Source organism: Sciurus vulgaris (genome assembly GCF_902686455.1).
Source record: "Sciurus vulgaris genome assembly, chromosome: 8".
Lineage (NCBI taxonomy): Eukaryota > Metazoa > Chordata > Mammalia > Rodentia > Sciuridae > Sciurus > Sciurus vulgaris.
In genome coordinates this window covers 99,332,404-99,359,213 of record NC_136468.1, presented here as the reverse complement: position 1 = coordinate 99,359,213, position 26,810 = coordinate 99,332,404, and the positions used below count along the sequence as shown (strand labels likewise).

The following is a 26,810-nucleotide window of genomic DNA, read 5'->3' as shown; positions in this document are numbered from 1 at the left end:
TTGTTTATTTAATTTGCATTTGTTGATAATGTCCTGTGGTAGTGATGAGATCTATTCTTTAAAATATTGTTAATCGTGTTTTCACGATTCAAATTATATGTTTTGATTGACATATAGTATTAATTTTAATTGTGCATTTAACAAGGTTCTTATTTGTATGTGACACAGATTGGTTTTATTTTTCTGTTCTCCCTCATTTTCCTCTAACAAATAGTAACTGAAAAGAAATGTTTTAGTATTTCATGGGGCTTCTGTGATGTGAATTATTTGTAAAGAGAATATTTTAAAATGCCAGTTTTCTAAAATTCAAATGTTCTGATAGTGGATTTTGATAGCTATTTTTATATATTAAACTTATAAGGTTGACTACCAATTTTGAGCATTTCATTCTCCTTAAGGTAATTACAGTTCTAGAGAGAATGTCCTAGAGGAAGAAAGCCTTTATTTTATACCTTCATACCCATGGTTGATTATTGATTTGCTTTTTATTAACACTTGGTTTTCTTTCTTTCTTCTTTTTTTTCTTTTGCTGAGGAAGTTTAAACTGCATGAGAGTTTTTTTTTTTTAAACAATGAGAATTTCTTTTGAGGATGTTAGTGTTTCCCTATTGTACCTAGCTTTAAAAACATTGGATATTTATTAAAAGGATTTGCCCCTAGTCAGATGTAGTTGATGACATGAAACCAAGTAAACCATTCATCTGATTAAAATTCCTGGTGGTTCAGCTGAGGTCTTTCTCCAGGGGAAGCTGGCTTGGGAAAGGCCATCTCTGCAGAGTGAGATTGCCAGTAGTCTTAGCAGTGCTCTACTGATGATGTTTCCACTGTTCTAATGTGGGCTCTGTAGGACATCTTGCTCTTTCCTTCAGTGCATTTGTATCACTTTATTTTGTCAAAATAGAACTGAATTTTATTGAAAAAGTGGTATTCGGAAATAAAAAATTAACTTCTGTATAAATAGAAATAATAGAAAACCTAATGCTCCTTCTTTTAACTGCTAGATTTCATATGCCATATGTTTTTTACAAGTAAAACTCAAGTCATTTTTTTGAACTATGAACAGTGTTGTTAAGTCCTATAAAAAGTACTGATATGTGAAAGAAAGATATTGGTAAAATTAAACAAGAAAAATGTAGAGTTCATTGGTTGTAAACACACACACACAAAGAGAGAGAGATTTTTTGCACACAAATTTTAAATGATGAGGTGAAAAGCAAAAATGCAATATTCTCATTGGTATACAAGTCCATGTTAAGTAACAAGACTTCCTCCATGGAAATTTTTCCTGTGGGAACAAATTAACAACAGTAACAAACTACTGAGCAGTTTTTCAGACAGAATCCTCGGTTGTTTTAATTTGTTAACCTCCAAAGTAATTCTTCCTCCTTTAAGTTCAAAACTCAGTAAAAGTGACAGTGATATGACATTTATTTTCAGATAGTGTTCTAGAATTTCATTAGAAGGTTTAAAGGATTTGTCTTTACTTAAAAGTGCTATACACTTAGTAAAAATCCATGTTAGTTGAGGAATTGATTCTTTTTAAAGGAAAGCTGCAAATTTTTCCTGTGTGGGTAAATGTCACTCTGTTCATATCTTTGCTTAGCTGCAAGTCAGGACTTGTTCTATTCCACTAGGTTGTCATAGTAACGCAGTTAACTGTCATCTCAACTCAGGCTGTTGATGGTTTTATTTGTAGGTTTGTAAGATTATTAAAATTTAACAAAAATTATTGATTTGCTTTTTATTAACACTGGGTTGTTTACCATGGAAGTTCAAACTGCATGAAACCCTTTTTTCCGTTTAAAACTTTTTTTAAAAAATGAAAATGAAACTCTATATTAAATCTTCTTAATTTTTTAAATTTTTTTTATTTTATTTAAAAGGTATATAGTGTGCCGCAGCAGAATAATCTCTGTGAATTGTATTTTTGGATCAATTTGTTTTTGTTTATAACAAGGAGGGAAAAAAAAAACTTAAAAATTCACCTTTATCCTGCTTTTAACTTAACATAAAAGATACCTGTCAGAAAAGCATGAAATGGTGCATCAAGTGCCTAATATTGAAGTTTTCATTTTATTTATGGTTTTTGAAACCTTGCAAGACTGCTTCAGTGAACTGTGTTGTGAAAGTATTTATTTTTGTATATTTATGTGAGAGAAATTATTTAGTTTTCACTTATAAATAAGACAGGCAAACCTTATTTACAGTAACTTTATCTAATGGTCCGTGGATGAGTGCTTTTATGCAAAATAGTCAAGAGGCTAGAATTAACTTTTCACATTGGATGCACATTTGATGTCCAGACTTGAGCAACATGTGGCACCTTATTATAAAGACTAACATTCAGGATTCAATTTGTATTTAACACATTTGCTCCAGAATGAACACATCAGCTGTGCCACATTTAATGTTAACTTTGTAATGATTTCTGTTTCTTCCTTGTAGATACATACAAGTAGAAGTTTTTATTTGTTGCTTTTTGTTATTTTCCTTTTTTTCAGGTTTGTTTAGACTAGGTTAATTATCTTTTTCACATTTTATATTCAAAACAGATCAGTTTAGAATGGGATAGCTAGTTGCATTATGTTGATTATCATAAGGTATCTTTTTATTAAAATGTGACAATCCTTTGGATAACTATGTTTATTATATTTCACTTTTGTTGCTGTTAGTTCTTTAAGTTATTCTTAGAGTGGTAATAGGTGTATCATCTTTGATTGTAATACTCTGTTACTAAAGAAACTACTAATAGCTTATATATATTTGATTTATATCCAAGACAGCTCAAGAGAATACATGGAATAATGATTTTTTTTAAAACAAGATTTGTTGTTTTTAACATTTGATTACTGTTCTTGTAGCTTAACTCTGTAATAACTCCCAGTCATCTTCAGCTCCTGTTATTCATATCCTTGTATCCTTCCCTCTCATACTGAACATGACTGACCTGACTGATCAATAGAATAATGTAGAGTTTTGCGGTTTTTTTTTTTTTTTTTTTTTCTTCTCATTTGAGCGGCCTGGGATTCGAACCGCGGTCCTTCCGCATGCTAGGCGAACGCTCTCCAAACGGCGCTATTTCTTCAGCTCAATAGAATAATGTAGAAATGACAGTACACACCCTCTGAGCTAGGCCATATAAAACATTTTATCTCTCTTGGTCTACTCACTGGGGGGGAACTACCTACCGTGTTCTGATGGCATTCAGTCAGACCTATGGAAAAGCCTGTAAGCAAGAAGCTGAAGCCTTGTGCTAACACCCAGTGCCATTTTGCCTGCTATTTAAGTGAGCCATCTTGGAAGTGGATACTCTAACTTCCGATCAGGTCTTCTGGTTATTGTAGTCTCAGCTGACATCTTGCCTGCAACCTTGAGAGTTATCTCCAGAGACCATCTAGATAAGCTGTTGCTGAATTGCTTAGAAACTGTGAAAGAGTACATATTTATTGCTATTTTAAATCAGCAAGTTTTGGCATAAGTTGTGATGCAGTTATAGATAACTAATGCATCTACTAAAGAAGCAATTTTAAAATATTTCCTGTTGGTCACATAGTTTATAGTTATAAGCATGGTGATTACAGAGTTCTTTGTCGTGTATAGAGTCATCTTCGAAAGACTGGGTAGTATTTTATACAATGAGTTGACTTAGTAGTCATAACTGAATTTGAGTTTTGGCTTTGTCTCCATTCACTGTCTTAAGGAAATTACTTAAAACTTATGGTAATGAGTTTTGTTTGTTTGTTTGTTACTACAACTCTGTTAATGGGATAATTTCACTTAATTTTATAATAGTGGTTTTTCTTTTTTATTTTAATGTCAGGATGAATATGATGTTAAACTTTTAGCATGATGCTTGATACCCATCCTTCCCATTTTTTCCACAAATTAACCACTTTCTAAGTAAAAATTCAATTCTTTGCCACAGAGTAAGGATTTCTGTAAGCATTGGAGTTTGCACTTTCTCCCTAGGGTATCCTATCTGTCTTATAATCTTCAATAGGCAGAGCAGTTATTACTCTACAAGTCATTTTTCTTTTGCCTAGTCTTTTTTTTTTTTTTTTTTTTTATCATGCGCCTTAGGTGTGATTTCTTTTATGTTTATCCTGCTTGGGGTTGCACAGCCTTTTGAATTTGTTGGTGTATATTAGCAATTTGGAATATTCTCAGTTGTTTTATCTTTTAAATACTCCTCTTTACCATTTTTCCTTATCCTTCTGGAACTGTAATTAAAATTATGTTATCAAATAAATGTTTTTAAAAAGTCTTTATTATGTAATATTTTAAATTACATGCATTATATAATCTTTCAGACAATAAATGTTTTCAAAATATGTTAGACTTTTCCCTATGTTCCATATCTCTTACTGAATCTTTTTTTTTTTTTAATTCATTTGTCCTCTGGGCTTCCAAAGGAAAGGACAAGTAGTTGGAAAATACAGTAAAGAATGTGTGACCCATGGAACACAGCAAAGGTCTAACATACTTTTAAAATCATTTATTGTCTAAAAGGTTACATACTCTTTATTATTATGTTTCTGTGTCGCTAATCTTCTCTTCTGATTTGCCAAACTTCCATTAAACTGGCTATCAATTCTTAATTTCCATTGTAAAATTTCCATTTCTCTTTTTGTAGATTATAGTTGTTGAAAATTTCTCTCTTTTCATCAATTTTCTCATTTCTCTTTTGTTTTTGTTTGTTTTGAGCACATAGTGATAGTAGCAAATACCCTTTACTGCTAACTATAATATCTGCGTCTCACCCTTGGGTTTATTTTTACAGTGTGTTTTTGTTTTCTTCATGATTTTTGGTTATTTGGTTCTGTCTTAAGGCATACCTGGTAATTGAACTTTCAGAATTATAAGTGAAAAACTGTAGAGATGTGTGTTTGTGTGTGTGTTCGTATATGTGTGTATTTAAATCTAAGTGGAGTCTGTCTTTCCTTTACTTTGTAGATACACTGTAGATCAGTTGGAAATTATATACCCTTACTGCAATCAGAAATTAAAATGAGTCAGAGCTCTACTGATATTTTAGTAAGTTTTGGAGTCCCATAAGGACCAGAATTTCCAACAGTGAGTGTGTGGTATTATGAGGAACATTTTCTGATAGTTCTAGAACTCTAATTCTTGTCTTCTTAATATACCATCAAAGCAAATGGTTTGCATTTTTGAGGTTTTTTTGTTAGCTTTTTAACCTCACACCCTATGCAGCTTTAGAAATTAAAAGTTGTCTTATAGGGAAAAGTGACTGTATAATAAGCTCAGTTCTCTGCCCATCTCTACCACTGGAATCTTTTTTTTTTTAATTTATTTATATTGTAAACAAATGGGATACATGTTGTTTCTGATTGTACATGGAGTAACAGCATACTATTTGCGTAATCATACATTTACATAGGATAATGTTGTTTGATTCATTCTGTTATTTTTTCCTTCCCCCCTACCCCTCCCACCCCTCTTTTCCTTCTATACAGTCCCTCCTTCCTCCATTCTTGCCCCCTCCCACCCCCCATTATGTGTCATCATTCGCTTATCAGTGAGATCATTCGCCTTTTGGATTTTTGAGATTGGCTTATCTCACTTAACATGATATTCTCCAATTTCAACCATTTGCCTGCAAATGCCATAATTTTATTATTCTTTATAGCTGAGTAATATTCCGTTGTATATATATACCACAGTTTCTTTATCCATTCATCAATTGAAGGGCATCTAGGTTGGTTCCACAGTCTGACTATTGTGAACTGAGAGCTATGAACATTGATGTAGCTGTATCTCTGTAGTATGCTGACTTTAAGTCCTTTGGGTATAGGCCGAGGAGTGGGATAGCTGGGTCAAATGGTAGGTCCATTCCAAGTTTTCTAAGGAATCTCCACACTGCTTTCCACAGTGGCTGCACTAATTTGCAGCCCCACCAGCAATGTATGAGTGTACCTTTTTCCCCACATCCTCTCCAACACCTATTGTTGCTTGTATTCTTGATAATTGCCATTCTAATTGGGGTGAGATGGAATCTTAGTGTAGTTTTGATTTGCATTTCTCTTATTACTAAAGATGGTGAACATTTTTTCATATGTTTGTTGATTGCTTGTAGATCTTCTGTGAAGCGTCTGTTCATATCCTTAGCCCATTTGTTGATTGGGTTATTGGTATTCTTGGTGTAGAGTTTTTTGAGTTCTTTATAGATTCTGGAAATTAGTGCTCTATCTGAAGTATGAGTAGCAAAGATTTTCTCCCACTCTGTAGGCTCTTTCTTCGTATTGCTGATAATCTCCTTTGCTGAGAGAAAGCTGTTGATTCTTGCTTTTATTTCTTGTGCTATGGGAGTCCTGTTAAGGAAGTCTGATCCTAAGCCAACAAGGTGAAGATTTGGACCTACTTTTTCTTCTATAAGATGCAGGGTCTCTTGTCTGATTTTGAGGTCCTTGATCCATTGTGAGTTGATTTTTGTGCAGGGTTAGAGATAGGAGTTTAGTTTCATTCTGTTGCATATGGTTTTCCAGTTTTCCCAGCACCATTTATTGAAGAGGCTATCTTTTCTCCATTGCATATTTTTGGCCCCTTTGTCTAGTATGAGAAAATTGTATTTATTTGGGTTTGTGTCCATGTCCTCTATTCTGTACCATTGATCTACCTGTCTATTATGGTGCCAATACCATGCCGTTTTTGTAACTATTGCTTTGTAGTATAGTTGAAATTCTGGTATTGCGATACCCCCTGCTTCATTCTTCCTAAGGATTGCTTTAGCTATTCTGGGTTTCTTATTCTTCCAGATGAATTTCATGATTGCTTGCTCTATTTCTGTAAGGTACATCATTGGAATTTTAATTGGAATTGCATTGAATCTGTATAGCACTTTTGGTAGTATACCACTAGAATCTTGACCTCTCAAATCTCCAAACTTGTCCTCTATTTCATGAGCACAAAAAGGTTTGCTGCTTTTCCTGTCCCCAGCAGTGACCATTTTCCCTCCCAGAGCCTGGGTTCTCAGACCCTTTTCTTACACCCAGAATTGGTAAATGTTTCTAGGAAGACAATGTCTATAGAATGCCAGCTCACTTCTCTGATTTCTCTTACAATCTTGACCTTCTGATAAGGTTGCCTCTGTAACTCTTTGATTCCTGGAGCAGTTGACTTGTATTTTATCAAGGCTTTGCTGTTATTCTGGGTTGTGGGCATTGATGTACCTCAGGTACTTTAATATTGGCTGGGTGGTGAAAACTGGAGAGTTATTTTCAAAGTAAATATCAGTGAGTAGATTACTTTTGTGAATTTCTATTTAGTCTGACTTTATGCTGTCACAGTTTTTGATAATGTGGACTTTTTTGTTTGTCATTACTTATTGAAGTAAAATTAATTTTTTCTGAATCGTTTTTGTAATAATTTTTATAACTATCCTTGATTTATTATTCATAGTCATTATAGTCAATATTGATTACCAAATTTATTCCTTAACTGTGAGGGTGAAGAGTATCTTATGATGCTATACCAAACAGTATACTTGAACATACAAAGTTAGTGACAATATTACCGCAAGTCTGTATACCCCTGTTTTCAACTTTTGAACTTTAGCAGTGAATACACCCAGTTGGAAAAAGGAAACCTGAAGATCTTAACCTTTAGCTTGTAGTTGCCGTTATTGACAATGGGTGAGGGGACCATCTCTTGTTCCTCCTTAGGAAATGTGTGTTGAGTGTTTCAAACAAACAAATCTGCAACAGCTGTCGTTTTTCTCTGCTTTTTATGCAGGAAGAAGAGAGTGAAGAGGAACCCAAACTCAAGTATGAAAGGCTTTCCAATGGAGTTACTGAAATTCTTCAGAAGGATGCAGCTAGCTGCATGACAGTCCATGACAAGGTAAGGTGCACTTCCAAAGGACTCGTTTGTGTTGGTAGTTTGCACTTTGGAGTCCTGAAGCCTATGGGATGTTTTTTTATAGTGATTATATCTCCCAGCCATTCCTCCTCTCTTATTCCTCACTGACAACAAAGTCACCACCCAGGTATTTTACACACACACACACACACACACACACACACACACACACACACACACACACACGTTCTGAGGGTGTATCAAGTAGAATTTAGAAAGTGATGGAAAAGATTTATATGATTTTGAGAACTCCATCAGTCAGTTCCTCAAATCATAAGGATTAGATTGGGAAAACATTAAGGTTAGAAACAGTGCGAAGCTCAGTGATTTCATAAGGGAAGAAGAGATTACGTTGGAGGTCTTAGAAATCAGTAGAAATGCCTGCAATTTCTCTTTATATATTACGCGAACAAATAAATAGATCCTATATTTGAGTTCTTGGTATAACAAGGCTCCCACCCACTTTTACAGTCCAGACTAGGTACTAGAGAGCACCTTTCACCTCTTCTTGGACCAGAATAGCCTTTGTTTGGTTGGAATAGTGGACACCTGGGTGTTGTAATCATTTGTTTTTTTCCTGTGACTTTGTGAGTAGATCTTGGTCCTTCTTTACAAGGCAGACTCCTGACCGCTGATCCGTCTGCTGGCTTTTGCTGTTATCGGCAATGTTGCCTCCTTCTCCTGCTTGCCTCACACCCAGTTCCTTTTTGCTTCAGATTTTGTTCCATTGTAGACATACCTGTACTCACTCTACAGCATATGAGAACATCTGTTCTCTCGTGTTTTACCAGAAACCCTCTACTCTGAGGCCCTGTCATTTGGCTGCAACACCAGGGTTGACCCCTTACCCCAGCTTCCTGGCCCTTTTATTTGCTCATTGAAGACTGGCCTTGCAGTTCTTTATCTTCATTTAATTCCAATGTTTTTCACCTCCTCCTGTTTCCTCCCCTCCTGTTAAGACCACATTCTGCACAATGTCAGTACCTAGAACTTGAGTACCTGCAGTCTTCAGTATTGGCTCTGTTAACTCCTTTTGTCCTTTAGGCTTTCACATTTATTTTCCTACAACCTTGTTCTGTGACTTTTTAGAGTCCCAATTTTTGAACTGTTCTTTCTTTTTCATTTCTTACTGTGTGAAATGATTAATTAGCCTAATCTGTCAGTGTGTTCACTTGTCTCACATCCCCATCTTCACATTGTATGCCTCAGCCATACTCTGAATACTAAATTAGTGCCATAATGACCACGACAGCTAGTATTAGTAGGGTTTCACATGCCCAGGTAAATTTGTCACTGAAAAATCGCTATCACTCCATCAGCTCCTTTCATCCTCAGTCCACTGTCCCTTTACTCTCAGAGAATGATGTCACTTCTATTTAAGAAAATAGAAATTGAAACCACCGGAGGCACAGTTGGCCTCAGTTTCCTACTTCGTCCAAATCCACACCTCTCCTTACCCACAAGAGGTTTTCTTTCTCCAGTTCAAGGATCTTTTTGTTTACTTTTCTTAGTTGCTTCAGTTCATTTCCTCCATTCAATACTAGCCTCAGGTAACCACTAATCTAATTTCTGTCTGTGTAGATTTGCCTATTTTGGATATTTCAGATAAATGCAGTCATACATCATTTGATCTCTTGTGTTGGCTTGTTTCTCTTGGCGTGTGTTTTTGAAGTTCATTCATGATGGAACATATGTTAGTAGTATTCAATCTTTTTTATTGCTGAATAGTATTCTGTTGTGTGAATGTACCATTCTTGTCTATAAATTTGCCATTTGGTGTATAGTTTCCTGATTTTTAAATTGTGACTCACCTCTTCTCAAAATGTCTTTAGCTTGACACCATCCTCTTACTATTTTCTTGATAATTTCTGATATTCCCTCTGTTTCTTTCACTCTTGCTTGCATCCACCTTTTCCCTGCATGTTAGTTTTCCCAAGATTTGGTTCATTATCCACATTTCTCATATTTTTACCTTTTCTTTGTTTTGGATCACAAGACTTCTGTGGAAGTCTTACCTTCACCAGAACAGCATGAGTATGTATATAGGTGCCTCCTAAACATTTCTGCTTTTTATCTTTTTTACTTGAGCCTCAGCATGTCCATAATGAATTAATCTTCTTTTCCTTCTAAACTTACATGTAGTTTTATTTTTTTTCTGTCCCATTTAGTGGTATCACCATTTCCTTTGTCACCTAAGCCAAAGGTGACTTTTCCCACTTCCCCAAAGCCATTTCCCAAGACATTCCGTAAGTCCTGGTAATATTCTTTTTCCCCTGCTGTATTATAGGCTTTCTTCTCCTGCCTGAACTTGGTAAACAGGAACCCTCTTGTGCCCTCATTTTACCTCTTTAAACCCATCTGCCTCCTGGTTACCAGGATATGTTGGAAATACAGATTTGTATGATTTTCATCATTTACAAAATAAAATCTGAGCTTGATATGGAATGTAAGGCCCTCTGAGATCTTGTGCCTGTGTCTTGTATCGTACCACTTTGCCGTAAGGGTGGTACTGTGGTAGCAACACTTGGCAGTTTTTACTCACAACACCCTTCTGCTTAGATTCTACTCCCCAGCTTGAATCCACTGCCTGAACCCTTCTCTTTCATTAGTCTAGGCATTCCTCATTTCTTCCTGGCTAATACACATATATGAATGAATGTATTTTTTCCTTCAGATTTGCTTTTATTCCAGTCCACTCATAACACTTCTACAAAAGTAATTTTTTAGAAATTCCACTGTGATAATGTAGTCCTCCTCAAAATTCTTAATTGGCTTCCTGATGTCTTCAGATTTTTCACTATTCACCCTACCTTTTATCTCTCCATAAATATTCAAATGCTTCTAGCCAACCTTTCCATCCCTATCACCTGTCTCTTCTTCTGGCATGAGTATGATGCTTCATCCATATTAAATGGCACATAATTTCTTGATTTTCTCTTGTTTTTTATGGTATGCTGTGCCTTTGAGCAGGTTGTATTTATTGTGCCTTAAAATGGTCTTTAGCACCAGCCTACCCTGTTGGCTTCTGTTATTTAATTCCTCCTTCATGTTTAGCACAGCTGACACTTCCTGCATTCCATAAGGTCTTACAGATACTTCCATTTTAACCATACTCATTAAATTTAATGGCAGTCAATCAATTTTTATATATATCTCCCTCAGTATACCAGAACCTTTTAGTCACATTGCTAAGAACATTGTAGTACTTTTTGTATGTTTGTTGAATGAACCATTGAATGACTAAAATGGAGAACACAGTTTGTCACTTTTTAACACCTTATTTACGGATCATCTTGGCCAGAGAGCTAATGGTTGGGAACAGTAATCAATATTGACTTTTAGATCATGAACTCTTAATCTGAGGTCCATGTCTTTATCAAGAGAATTCTGATCCAGTTGAGAGCATTTCAGTATTTAATTTTATTTTTGTGGTGCTAGGGACTGAACCTAGGGCCTTCATTCTACATAGTGCTGTATTGCTGGGTTATAGCCCCAGCACCATATTTCAGCTTTTACCCCTTACCCTCATTCTGTAGTCCTTGACTATAGAAGGGGAAGTCTCATCAATTGCCAGAACTTATTTTCTCATATGTAATTGAAGGCCCTTCTAGTTCTAAAACTTGGAATACTATAAAACACTATGAGAAAGGTAGATGATATTACGGAGCTGACCAAATTTGAAATGTGCTACTTCTTGTTTCTTTTGTGTTGTTCCCAGGATGGCTTACCATCTCTTCTACTTGTTCACCTACATAATTTAGTCCTGCAAAGTAAAAGCAGTTAGGCCTAGTGGATTTTAAAGGATGGGATGCCCAGTCTGATAGTTTATAAAGCAAATCAAGTTTCTGTAATTAAACCTTAAGGGAGTTAATGAAATTCTATTTATTCTTTGTTCATCCTAGATTTTAAGTGCTTTTTAGTTTAAGAAGAAACAAAACTCAGTATATGTAAAAGCTTAAGGCTGTTAAATGGTAAAATATGAAGGATTTGCATTTATTTCCTATTACATTTGTGGCCAATTTGACATTTTACGTTTTTTTGTTTTATTTTGTTGAAGGCATCAGCAGATGAAAATGACTCATCAGTGATTTTAGTAGTTAAGTAAATGTAATCAGCTTATTAAACTTTTTTTGAAGTGCACATAATTGTTTATTTCTAAAAGGAAGTAGCAAGAATTTAAATGATTTAAGTGTTTTCCTAAACAAAAGTAGCTTGTCATAAAAAAAAAAAACACATTTTTTCAAAAATATATTCTAAAACAATTGTATTTTTAGGTTGAAACTATAAAATCAAAATAATACTTTTTTCTATCTTAAATATTACATGAATGAAACTAGTAATTTGTGGGGATGGGAAGAAGAGAAAGAATTAATAGTGAGTAGAATATCCTGCGTAGAACTTCTAAAACTTTGATAAAATAAAATGCAATTAGAAGTTCAAAAATGGCCTTTACAATGGTGTCAGAGAATGACAAGAGTATTAAAGCATTTTAAGGATCCAACCTCCCTTAGTTTCCTAACAAACTAAATACAGTATTTATGAGGAGAATCAATACTGTGAGATACTTGGGGTGCTGGGAGCTTTTAAGACTCATTCTTTTACCACAGAGAGCCTCAGAATGGAGTATCGTTTGTTTTCAGTTGGTATTTTATGTGGTGGTTTTTTTATTCAAATATTGTCAAGAGTGTCACCATAGACATAAAATTATAACCATTTGCATCCTCTGTTTGTGGTTAGAATGTTGTTTTGCTTTGGAGAAAATATTCCTATTTGGTTTAAACATTCAGACTAATTTCCCCCCAGAATTACCTCTAACCCCTCTCCCTTCCAGTGCCCAAGCATCCTGTTTTCACCAGGCTCGCTGTCTGCCCTGGATGACTAATCGTCCTGGCACCTGGTGCATTCAGGCAGGCCTGTGCAGCGGAATCGTCATACCTAGTTATGTCTGCACACCTGATGTTTTATTAACCAGTATTGATTTTTTTACCCGGGGGACTTTTTTCTTCCTGAAAAAAGGCAACCTTGCAGGAGTGAAAGGCATTGCAGGGGATGAATTTCTAATGAACCCCTTCTTTCCCTTTTTGTGACTCTTCTTTAATGTAGCTTCATTTTTTAAGTGCCTGAACTGAAATTTCATTTTAAGCAATTCCATTTTGATAAATCCTTTTAAATCTTGACTTTCTGTAAGGTTATTTTTTAAAGATTGTGCTGCTTGACTGAAATGCTTAGTAGTGCCTGTAAATTTGAGCATTTCATTATAGGTTGCAATGAAGCATGCTCACATGCAATGAAATACAGAGAATTTTGAACTTCTTGAGTAATGTTTAAAGAAATAAAAAGGAAGAGAAATCTCATGTCATATTTCAGGTAGTCCTCAAGTTTCTTCTAGTTCGTTTAGGATCTGTTCAAAGAAGTAAAGAAATAGTGGGAGTTATGAAGTAACCTTATATCATAAAATGAATATGTAGCTCGACAGTTATTTAGTGACAGAAGAGGATTTTTTGCATTAGAATATAAACATTTATACTCAATATTTATAGTAACTCTCTTAGAGACATCCTAAAGCTAACCGATAGTGTAAGTACATCTGAGGGTTTTTTTATCCCTCAGTATGGCATGAATTATCCATTCAAAAAATAATACTTGGTTGTTTGTATGCATTTTTGCATTGAACTTAAATGATAGCATAGATTTACACATTTGCCATAAATTAGGGGGAGTTTCTTAATCATTCCCTTCTGACTTTGTATTCAGCTCTAGGTTGGTTGTGCTTTCACGGCTGCATTTTTAATTTACTGCCTCAGTCCATCAGGCATTGTGTACAGACTGCATACACACCATTAGTTGTCAGTAGATGAGGGTCCTCATGAGTCATTCTGACAGCTAGCTTGCACTATCACAATAAAATAGGTCCTGTTCTGTCATTTCTCTGAAGCTGGAAACAAGCCTTCTCCAAGGAATGTATATCTTCCAAGATATTACAGATCATTTATGCATTAAGCATCATCATTTTGAAAATGGTTTTATTACTAATTCTTTATTAATAGTACATTAATTAACTGGCCCTTCTGTTCTATTTACAGTTTTTGGCACTGGGCACACATTATGGCAAGGTTTATTTACTTGATGTCCAGGGAAACATCACTCAGAAGTTTGATGTAGTAAGTATGTGGTATAAAATAATGTTTTAAATAATGTGTTAAACTTCATGCTAAGAATTTATGCTCTACAGTATAGTTTTAGCATCTTGTTTTAAGAGCATAAAGAGGATCTTTATCAATTAAAACAGTACTGAGTGTAAATCTAAACTTTATAGTATGTGCTAAAAATTTTTATAAGTGAACTTGTGGAAGGAAAGATCTGTATGTGTGTATATATATGTATACACATACATTATATAATTTGATTGAAATCTTTTATGTATATTTTGACTGGGTATCTCTATATAGTAACTCCATGTAAAACTTATTAGTATAAATATGATTACTTTTTTTTTAGTTAATTATAGTCATCCATTTAACTGCAAATGGAGAGTTTAGAATGATCCAGTGTATGTTCTTTTAAAATTTTAATGATGTAGAGTGTCCAGGTGAATTGTTATTAGATGTAAAAATACTGCTTTTGTTAGTGAATAGTGCTAGTTTATATATCCTGAGAGTTTGTGGAAGCCTTAAAGTATGAACCCCCTCAGTTAGTGCTTAATGTCACTTGGAAGTACATGCCTTGTCATCTTATTGAGGTACTACCAATAACTGAAAATTGATTGATCACCTTACTAGATGAGTTCATCTCTTCTGAATATATAAAGCTAAAATATTTTATGTGACTTTTTTGGGGTTTGGACTCGGGAGTTTTATAAATTGAAAGCCAAGCTTTTTATTATTTTTTTAAATTGTGATTTGGAGTCATTGAGAATAAAGGAAACGTTGAATTTGAATCTTGATTTTGGTGTGTAAGGTATACCTTAAAAGAATTTATAACTTCTATTTTTGTGTGAATATTAATGTTTGTGTTGAAAAAGGTACTCATTGTGGGGGCAGAGATTACTTTTTTGAAGAAAACAGGAGCACCTGTGAAAGATCCATCATAAGGTACTGATGTATTTTACAAGGAGACTGCAGTTTCTAAAGCTGATGCATCATGTGTGGAAAGGAAAAGGAATGCCTTGTTTTGCTTAAAAGAAATGGAACCACAGAATGGTGACAGAATCTTTGGAGCAGCACAGAAAGGGAAATATGCACACTAATCATACTGACACCTCAGGGAAATCATGGCTTCTTGATCTGCTTTAGCATCCCTTTCAGGCAAGAGGCATGTACTTTTGACCCTCTCTCATCTACCTCCTGCACACTGGACACATCAGCATACATCTTGATATCCTAAACATCTGGTGTTTCAGTTACCAACCACTAAAATGTGTAACTGGACCAGGGCGCGCGCGCGCGTGTGTGTGTGTGTGTGTGTATGTGTGTGTGTGAGAGAGAGAGAGAGAGAGAGAGAGAGAGAGAGAGAGAGAGAAACAGAAAGAGAGAGAGAGAGAGAGAGAGAGAGAGAATGTGAATGAATGATGTTATGCTTGTTTCCTCATCTTTAAAAAAGAGTTTGTCTGTATGGTCTCTTAAATTTCCTGCTCCAGTTTGATGATTTCTCAGAGGTTCTGCTTCTACGTAAGTCTTTTTAGTTTGTGTTGTACAGAAGTTGCAGTGTTCGCTTGCTAAGAGTTGAGGTATATACTGTTGATATCACTTCCGAAAAGCAATCCTTGTGTCTCCTCATTGTGTACCTTCAAATATAGCTTCTCTGAAGTCATTTTCATATCACCTTTATCCTACATCCATTTCTTTCACGTGATTTATGATGTACATAAATTTTCCCTAGCCTTTATTCAGCCCACCCCAGTCCTGCTTATATGACATTTTTGAAATCAAGCTTTCTATAGCTTTGCATCATTTTTTGGCAGGGGAGGATGATTGGTACTGTTTTCGTTAATTTGTTTACCCAAGAAGTTGATAGTCCATTGTGGGAAAGTTTTACATAAGGCTAAGTCTTCTTGATGATCAGTATCATATTAAATGACTTTTAAGTGATGTTTCAGATTTTAACTATCTTTTGAAAGAAGTCTAAATCTTGACTTCTCATCTATGAGATTTTCCCCTTTATTCTTTTTTTCCTCCTGTGTGTGATGATGTGGTTGCTTTGTAGGCCTCTTTCATTGCCCTTTTATAAAGGAAATCTTTCAATTCTAAAAATTGTATCTCTTTATTTTCTTTGTATGTAATGATTGCCATATTTAATCAAGAACTTTTCTCTTCATTAGAAACACAGTGAAAAAGAAGGATTTAAAAAAATTAATGAACAGCCACTCCTGACTATAGTTTTCAGTTATAGATAAAAATAATTTAAGCTAAATAACATTAGACAAAATAATAATACTTTACATTTGCACAACTTTTAAAAATTTTTTCCAAGAAATGTCCTCTTAACCCATTCATCATTTATGTAGTTTAGGTTCCAGTAATAGAATTATGAAGCATTAGTTCCTAACCCTTGTTGATCAATAGGGTTTTGTTTGATAGAGGGACAATCATTAAGGAATCACTATTTTAAAAATGTTTCTAGGTGATTCTGTTGTTTGAATGTGGATGGAATCACTGCACCAGAAATTCTCTAACTTTACTTTAAATATATGTGACATAAAAGAAGTAAACAAATCATTCTGCATGTTGAAGAAGGATATTTTTTCCTATTAATATTTCCAGAGAAATGCTGTTTAACAGAATCTACTAAATGTGAGCATATGCACTTATAAGGACATGTTCAAGAAAAATGCATGCAGTGCATATGTCCACAAGAAACATATAGAAGATGTTAATGTGACTTAGTTCATAAATGCTGCAAACTAGAAACAACCCAAATGTCCACCAATAGTGGTTGCAAAAATTGTGATGCATTCTTAGCATTTAAAAGAATAGTCTGTCCAGGCAGGCATGGTAGCATGTACCTGTAATCCCAGCTACTGGGAGACTGAGGCAGGAGGGTGGCAAGTTCAAGACGAGCCTCCACAACTTGTGTAATCATACATGTACATAGGGTACATGTATGTCTCATTCCACCATTTTTCATATCCCCTCTCCCTCTCATTTCCTTCTACATAATCTAAAGTTCTTCCATTCTTCCCCCATTCCCATTATATATCATCGGCCTTTGGTTTTTTGGGATTGGCTTATTTCACTTAGCATGATATTCTCCAGCTCCATCCATTTACCTGCAAATGCCATAATATTATTATTCTTTATGGCTGACTAATATTCCATTGTGTATATATACCACAGTTTCTTTATCCACTCCAAAAATCTTATCTCCAAAAATTTATGAAGAACTAACAAAACTTTACGCCAAAAATACGAAGAACTGGGTAGACACTTTACAGAAGACACACAGACGATTAATAAACATATGAAAAAGTGTTCAACATCTCTAGTAATTAGAGAAATGCAAATTAAAACAACTCTAATATTTCATCTTACTCCAATTAGAATGGCTGTTATCAAGAACACAAACAATAATAGATGGTGTGGATGTGGGGAAAAAGGCACACTTTTACGTTGCTGGTGGAGTTGCAAATTGATGTAGCCACTCGGGAAAGCAGTGTGGAGAATCCTCAGAAAACTTGGAATGGACCACCTTTTGACCCAGTTATCCCACTCCTCAGTTTATACCCAAAGGACTTAAAATCAGCGTACTACAGTAACGCAGCCACATCACTGTTTATAGCAGCTATAAACAATAGCTAGAGTGTGGAACCAACCTAGAATTCATTTCTAATATAAGTGAGTTACTTGTATCTTTGTATTGGAATATAAATATTTGGAAGATCACCCACTTTTTTCTTCAAGTTTCATCAGAGGAAATACTTTTCTTCCCTAAAAGTTCAATGTTCCTTTAAGCTTCTTAAATTTTTAATTTTCATACACACCTCTTGTATCTTTTGCATGATAATCATCTCCTCTGTGTTATCTCCACTAGAGCATATGGTGTATTTGTTGAGATTGTTTCTCTAATTTCATTCTCCTCATGGAATGCTAGCTTCTTGAGGGCAGTTGCTTAGTATAATTTATCTTGCTATCCTCAGTTGTCAGCCTAAATGCTTGATAGAATTAGTAGAAGTGAGAAACAGAATTTGGCTAAACTCCTGGGTGTTTGGCACATGTCTGTAATCGTAGCAACTTAGGCTGATACGGAGGATTGCAAGTTCAAGTCCAGCCTCAGCAACTTAGAAAGGTCCTAAGCAACTTAGTGAGACCCTGTCTCAAAATTTCTTTTTTTTTTTCAATTTATTTTTATTGTAAACAAATGGGATACATGTTGTTTCTGTTTGTACATGGAGTAACAGCATACCATTTGCATAATTATACATTTACATAGGGTAATGTTTGATTCATTCCGTTATTTTTCCCTTCCCCCCCACCCCTCCCACCTCTCTTTTCCCTCTACACAGTCCCTCCTTCCTCCGTTCTTGCCCGCCTCCTACCCCCCCATTATGTATCATCATCATCATCCGCTTATCAGTGAGATCATTCGCCTTTTGGATTTTTGAGATTGGCTTATCTCACTTAACATGATATTCTCCAATTTCATCCATTTGCCTGCAAATGCCATAATTTTATTATTCTTTATAGCTGAGTAATATTCCGTTGTATATATATACCACAGTTTCTTTATCCATTCATCAATTGAAGGGCATCTAGGTTGGTTCGACAGTCTGACTATTGTGAATTGAGCAGCTATGAACATTGATGTGGCTGTTATCTCTGTGGTATGCTGATTTTAAGTCCTTTGGGTATAGGCCGAGGAGTGGGATAGCTGGGTCAAATGGTAGGTCCATTCCAAGTTTTCTAAGGAATCTCCACACTGCTTTCCACAGTGGCTGCACTAATTTGCAGCCCCACCAGCAATGTATGAGTGTACTTTTTTCCCCACATCCTCTCCAGCACCTATTGTTGCTTGTATTCTTGATAATCGCCATTCTAATTGGGGTGAGATGGAATCTTAGTGTAGTTTTGATTTGCATTTCTCTTATTACTAAAGATGGTGAACATTTTTTCATATGTTTGTTGATTGCTTGTAGATCTTCTTCTGTGAAGTGTCTGTTCATATCCTTAGCCCATTTGTCGATTGGGTTATTTGTATTCTTGTAGAGTTTTTTGAGTTCTTTATATATTCTGGAAATTAGTGCTCTATCTGAAGTATGAGTGGCAAAGATATTCTCCCACTCTATAGGCTCTCTCTTCACATTGCTGATAGTTTCCTTTGCTGAGAGAAAGCTATTTAGTTTGACTCTATCCCAGTTATTGATTCTTGCCTTTATTTCTTGTGCTATGGGAGTCCTGTTAAGGAAGTCTGATCCTAAGCCAACAAGGTGAAGATTTGGACCTACTTTTTCTTCTATAAGATGCAGGGTCTCTTGTCTGATTTCAAGGTCCTTGATCCATTGTGAGTTGATTTTTGTGCAGGGTGAGAGATAGGGGTTTAGTTTCATTCTGTTGCATATGGATTTCCAGTTTTCCCAGCACCATTTCAAATTTTTAAATAAAAGAGGGTTGTGGGTGCAGGTTTGTGGCTGAGTGGTTAAGAACCACTGGGTTCAATCCCTGGTACCTCTTATCACCCCTGCCCCCCACCAAAAAAAAAGAATTTGGTTGAACTAATACAGTCATATGCTGCAAAATGACATTTCAGTCAATGATGGACTACATATACTACAGTGGTCCCATAAGATTATATCTTCTAGTGATGTTGTAGCCAACTTAGTTCATGGAAGTATACTCTGTAATATTGACACAATCATGAAGTTGCGTAAGAATTAAGCAACACATGACTGTAATTCCAAATGAGAAAAATTCCATATGTCTTTGCTATTTTCCAGATAATCAAGGTTTTACACCTTCCTTTCCTACATCATAGTTACTGTGTATATATTGTGGGAAATCATATGGACATGACCAACTCTTTGAAAATTAGTACAGATAACATACAATTTTTATGTTCCTGAACAATCCAGCTCTTTTGGGCTTATTTATGTTGTGGCAAGTGTTATGTTGAGGTAACTATTCATTGAAAGATTCTTTGGAACAGATCTAAAAACTGAAGCTACCTATCTTTGAGCAAGAATTGCTGCATTACAATTGGTCTAATAGTACTTGCTTATCAACCTCAAGCAAGTACCATCAGTAGTGTGCTAGTCAAGATGTGACATCATTAATTGGGAAGCGTAGCATGTATCTTTTTATATGATTAAAATGGTACATTATTGGCCCAAATGTGCCAGTGCCTGTAATGCTTGTCTAAGACTGATTGACAGGTTTCAGATTCTCCTGTGCTTAAAGAACCCGTTTTCTATATTTGGGTACAGTATTTTGAGTGATAAGAGATGTGTCAAATGAGTTGAGAATTACTTAAGTGGGAATCATTCTAACCTCTGATAAATGATGCCAAGGAATTTCATATTTCCAAATTCCTGCATTAAAAATAATCTCAAGTTTGTGGATTAAGTATTTATAAGTAGTTTGATAACTTTGGTGGCATGTACACATCTAAGTGACTATGAAGGTTTATTCAGAATAAAGGATGCTTCTCTCATTTAAAGTGTCAGACTTGCCTTACAGAATATTATAATCTCTGACCTTTTTGTGATAACTGCATTTGGACAAATATCTCTTAAATAGCTAAGCTTTAATATTTCTTCACTAACGGAAATCAGTGTGATATTACACATATTTCAAAGTCGGGGTTGAAGTAATTTTAACTATTTAGAACATTACTTTGTCCAGGATAGTAAACTAAAGCTTATTGTTTGAAACAGTAGATTTACTTCCTTTTGCAGGAGAGAGTACTGTCAGTTCTGGGGGTTCAGGTTCTTTTGCAAAGTAAGACCATAAAAAGGATTATGAACAAGGCAGAGACTGGGGAGAACCTATAGAAACTGAAATTTAAGGTGGGTTTTCAAAGATGGTTGCATGTTTTTTAGGTTGTTAGAGTTGGACTAAATAGATTGACACATTCTTCCTGTAACACTGGGAATCACCAAAGGGTAAAGTACATCTATTACAGACTTTTTAATCTATATAAACATTTCGTTTATCCCACTAGCTAGAGAATAGGAGATTGGTGAGGGAAGAATAGATGGTGCGATACAGTGAGATACAAGGGAAGGGAATGCAGTATCTTCAGGGACTGTCTTTGTGGTTACTGACTTTGGAATTCAGAGTAAGGAATTAAGTGGAACCACAATAATGGTGGCAAGTATGGTGTCATGAATCCAAAGTCAGGGCTTTATATATGGGTAAGGTATGAGTGTTTGTGCATATAGTTTAATGACAAATAATTATACATTGGATTTATTTTGTTAATAATAGACGTTTTAGCCTCTGGGGACCCTGACAGAGTGTGTTTCAAAGTAATGGTGTATACCTGTTTCTTAAGCTGTTTTTCTGTTGGAATAGATTTATGTTATTAGGCTTCTTTAGAAATTATTTCTTGGATGTATTCCACAACCTGTATTTCACTTAATTGAATCATGATGATGTATTAGGGCAGATGGACACTTAAAGAATGTTTTCATCTATCCATCCAAGACATGAAATTTTTCTATGACATTTTTGTCATTTGGTTGTCTGTTATTTTATACTTTTATACTTCCAGGAGTAGCTATTAAATCTTAACAGTTTAGCTTTTTTGTTTAATTGACAGGAAGAAAAGGTATTAAAATCGGGTGAAATGGAGTAACGTATGCCACTAAATAGACTTGTTAGGATGGCTATGGTTACAGAAACTAACCATATTAATTGTTAGTGGGGATGTGGAGGGACTGGAACTTCATGCACTGCTGGTGAGTATGTAGAATAGTATAACCACTTTGGAAAGCAGTTTAGCACATTTTTAAGATGGTAAATATAAACTATCATGCTCCAGCCTTACCACACTTGGGAATTGAAAGCAATATGCTCTCATGATATTAACATTCAAATCAGTTTTACTTATAATACTCCTAAGCTGAAGCCAATCTATATGTCTATGTCTACCTATAGGTAAACAAAATTTGTTATATCCGTATAATGGCATTCATCAATAAAAAGGAATTAACTGTTGATTCATGCAGTAACTTGGGTGAATCTCAACTGTATCATGACAAGTGAAAGAAGCAAACTCATGCCACATATTTTAAAATTACATTATAAAATTAGAGAAAATGCAAACAAATGCGTTGTGATGGAAAGCAGATCAGTGGTTGACTAGAGTTTTATCTCAGAGAAAGAATCAAGTGCCCTGAGAGGTAGTTTAAAAATCTTACTCCTTGCAGAAAAAATTAATATATTAGGGAATTTTGGGTGACTCAGTGACAGAAATGTATGTGAGTCCTACTTCAGTCATATAGAAAAAGTTTCTCAAAGAATAAAGTGGGTCTGTTATTGCTTGGAGTTGTCTAGGAACCAATTTTCAGTACTTTCTCTACTTAATGAGTGATCCTGAATCCTGTAATAAAACTAGGATGAGAATCTTTGGGTGGGCTGGGGAATCTTGTGACTGACCTTTTCTCTTAATAAATTCTATGAGGTGAAGTCATTAAGTCAGAAGCTATCAAGGTTTTACTAAAGATGTTGCCTTTCCCTGCAATTAGGTTGTACTGAATTATATTCCTCCCCGAACTATTTGAGAGTGTCTTGCTGTCTTGTCACCACATTGGCTGCTATCATTCAAAAATGCATTGCCACTTAGATTTCTAGAAAATGGAAAATTTATTGATTTAGTTTGCATTTTTCTGGTTACTAATGAGACTGCTCTTGAGAGTTGTTCTTATACTTTGTCAGTGTATGTGCGAAGTTCAAAATTGATTTGTAATTTAAAAATTCATTGCTTACAAGCAGAAATAACCATGTTGAAAAAGTAACAACATTGATTAGGGTGACTAATACAATGGCTCAAAATTAGAAAAATTAAGTCACCAAGTCACATTTAACACTTGCCAATCTCTCTACTATTAAATAAAACATTCACAGTTTACATCCACTTTCACACTATATTAATATTTTAAACCTGAATGTTACTGTTTTCATTTGCTTGTGTGTTTGTTTTTATTCTTTAAGATCTATGGAAGCCTGTATGTGCCAAGTTTTATGAGTATACTTATTTTTGTTAAAAAGCTACTTATATAATGAACTCTAACAGATCAATAAGGAAAACCCAAACAAAACCAGAATGAAATTGGGCAAGCAATATGAATAGGCTCTTCTCAGAACAACACTGAATGCCCAGTAGCCACAAGAAAAGATGCTCAATTTCTGTCTTAACCACAGCGTTATAAGGGAAACAAGAAGTAAAACAACAATGAGATACCATTTTATACCTATCAGTGTGGCAAAACTTTTAAAGTCTGATCAATACCAGATACTAGTGCTAGGCCAGGAAATCAGGCGCTGTCCTCCAGGGCAGCATATGAAGTCTGGACACCACTCTTTTTTGAAGGGTAAAAAATAACTTCTAGTCTGTGGCTGTCTTTTTCCTTCATGGTCTTCACAGTTCAGAAATTTTTAAAGTTTAATATAGTTGTTACGTTTTAGATCTATAAATGCCCCCCAAACAAAACAAAACAAAATTTCTCATTTTGAAACCATGATCCTCAATGTGGGAATATTCAGAAGTAAAATGATTAGCTTACAAGAGCTTTAACCTCATCAGTGGATTAATCTGCTTGATGGATTACTAATTTGAATAGACTGCTAGGTGGTAACTGTAGACAGGTTGGGCATGAATGAAGTAGGTCACTAGGGCATGCCCTTGGACTGTATCTTGTTCCTGATGCCTCTCTCATTCTCTCTGCTTCCTGGATTCTATGAGCTGACACATTTCTTCTGCCATGCACTTCCACCATGATGTTCTGCTTCACCTCAGGCCCAGAGCAATGGAGCTGGCCCATGATGAACTGAACCTCTGAAGCCATTATCCCAAAGTGAACTTTCCCTTCTCTAAGTTTTTCTTGTCGTGTATTTTGGTCACAGTCATGAAAAACTGACTAACACAGTTGTAAATATATATCTTATTTATAGTTTTTATTTTTTATGTTTTCTGAGGAAAAATTGGTTTTTGCTTTTATTAAAATAACTGATGTTGTGAAGGTTTCTTCTAAAACTTCTAAAGTTTCTAAACTTCTAAAACTTTAAAAGTTTTGCTTTTTGCATTAATTCTTCACTTCCTCAAGCAAAATAGTCTCACTGTACTGTGAGAAGAATTTATTCCTTGATATGACACAGAATAAAGTTCTTGACTTGTTGGGAAAAACTTACAGTAGTCCTCCCTTAACCATGTGGAAAATATTTCAAGGTCTCCATTGTATGCCTGAACCCATGGATAGTTCTAAACTATGATGGTAGTATGTTTTTCCTATACATATGTACCTTTGATAAAGTTTAACTTATCAGTTAATACAGTAAGAGATTAGCAACAATAAAATAACAATTATAGTAATATACCATAAGAAAATTGCCAGCATCTCTCCACTTGTGCTTATGGGCCCTTATTAAGTAAAATAAAGCTCACTTGAACACAGACACTGTGATTCCATGATGTTTGATCTGTTAACCTAGATGGCTGCTAAGTGACTTACAGACTAGTAGTGTATACGGCAAAGATGTGCTAGATGAAGGATTGATTCACATGGAGTGGGACAGTGAGATTTTATCACCTTCTAGAGCAGCATACAATTTAAAACTTATAAATTATTTCTGGAATTTTCCATTAAATATTTTCAGACCACAGTTGACTACAGATGACTAAAACCTTGGAAAGTGAAACCACAGATAATAGAGAACCTCTGAGCATGCTGATTTTCTGTTTTATTTCCTTGGCTCCATTTCTGCCCTTTAAATTGCCTTATTGGAAACCCACTAGCTAAGAATGGATGTAGAAGGAGAGGTGTTGATGGAATGATTCAAGATGAAGTGCTGACAGTGCAGTAATGTCCAGCAGAAGGGTGGTTGGGCTGGGGTGGCACGCGTGAACATGTTGCTTAAGTAGTACTGAGTACGGGACAGGTTTAGGGTCAGAATCCTGCTTTCCAGCCTTTGCCTTGTATTTGTTTAGTTTGGGCAATTTAAGTAATCCCTTCTTTTCGTTTTCTTTGTCTATAAAATGTGGATTACAATCACACCTCTGATTTTTATGACAATTTGGGGAATTATATGAGCCAATACATGTAACATATGTAGTGCAAGACTCAGTAAATGTTAATCATTGTCTGAAGATGGATCAGGCTGGGTCTGATTTCTTACTGCAGGCATTTCCAACACTTTCTGAAGAACTGTTAGTTTTTAGTTCATTCATATGATTGGTTTTAATAATGTTAATTATGTATAAGACAGGTGAAAGGAAAAAAGAGAAGTTTCTGTGATTCACACACCCATTTCAATGCCTGCTTCATCCGAGCCTTTGTTTACTTGGGATGGGTAGGTTTCTTTTATCGTCTGGCACAAGTAATGTTTTAAAGAAAATACTTAGGTAAGTAGTTTTGTTTTTTTTTTTTTTTTTTTTTTTTTTTTTTTTTTTTTAATTGTAGTGTAGATCTAGTGAGTTGACTTCAGGAATTTCTTTTAAATATAGACATGTTGATATTTGATTTACAAGAATTTTCTTTTGAGAACTGTTGCGAGATGTCAATCTTCTTAGGGAATGGTTTAATGGGGGATTGATAAAGCAGTGTTTTTACACCAGAGAGCATTATAACAATAATTTTTGTGGTAAAAGTATAGCTGAATTTGTGAAGCGTTAAGTAACCTATCTTCATACTGTGTTGGAAAAATAAATTAGGCATTTTCTCCTCAACAACTTGATTTCAGTTATTTAAAATTTTGCACTGCCTGCTCTTTTTAGATTAGTGATTTTTATTAGCCTATGGAAAGCATGGGCTTTACTTTATCAACTATTTAACTTTTAGTTAATTAGCATTGTGACTACTGTTATTAAAAATAGAAGTGAGAAAAATATGAGAGGCTGTTTTTACTGTAAACAGATTTTTCTTTGGATGCCCTGGGGATCTAAGATCCACTTTTAAAGAATAGTAATGTGCAGATTCTTCCCTTTCTACTTAACTGGTCTCAGGAGGTGACGACCCTATTTCTGTTGCCTTATTTCTTCCAGAAAGCATTTGTTATTCTCCTTAGTGAGTTTTATGTTCTGGAATTGTAGGATTAGACACCCTGTAGACTAGCCGTCTTGGGGCCATGTCCACTTGTAGAGGCTGATGTATTTACCATGTCAGCCTTTCACCGGACCCATCAAAGTTTACTTTTATGCCAAATTATTACTAAAAATAATTCAGATCAGTTGACTTACATGATGTGAGAAAACATCTATGTTGTTAATTACTGTTGGAACTGAAGGGACTCTGTTGTACCTTCTCTTCATATCACGTGGAGTGTTTGGTAATATTAGTTGCTTTTTTGTTAAATGCAGTTATTAGTGAATTTGTCTCCTTCGTTATTCTCTTACAAGAATCTGATGACTTAGTGACTGCCTTTCTTTTTGTCATTTTTTTTTCTTTCTGTCTTTGGGAGAGTATTTGCTTAGTTTAAGAACAAATAATTTTTCATTATACTTTTCATATATCACAATTTTGAAAACTGTCAGTAGAATTTCATTTCAGGTTATTTATATATGAAAAAATGGTTTGTTTTTAAACATCCTTTTAGCAGTCATATTCCAGTAGAATATAGATTGTTTCACAGTTACATCAAAACCAAGTGCAGTATTGGTATTTTCTCAGCAATTTTTCATTAAAACTGACTACTAGGAAGAGAAACTTCTTGTTGACTTCTTATGCGTTGCCGAGAGTGATTTTGATTTACATAGACAGTCCTGTTAGTTTTCCTCCTATCTGCCAAGCT

General features: G+C 35.0%; 1 protein-coding gene across 2 annotated transcripts in view; it reads left to right on the top strand.

Moving 5' to 3' along the window:
- VPS41 (VPS41 subunit of HOPS complex) overlaps window positions 1–26,810 on the top strand; it is a 161,762-nt gene that overhangs the window by 25,699 nt on the left and 109,253 nt on the right. For both annotated transcript variants that reach the window (XM_079151749.1, XM_079151750.1), the window contains 2 exons: window positions 7,750–7,857; window positions 13,959–14,036. In XM_079151749.1, coding sequence (XP_079007875.1) covers window positions 7,750–7,857; window positions 13,959–14,036 — 186 coding nt within the window. The remainder of the gene's footprint in view (window positions 1–7,749; window positions 7,858–13,958; window positions 14,037–26,810) is intronic.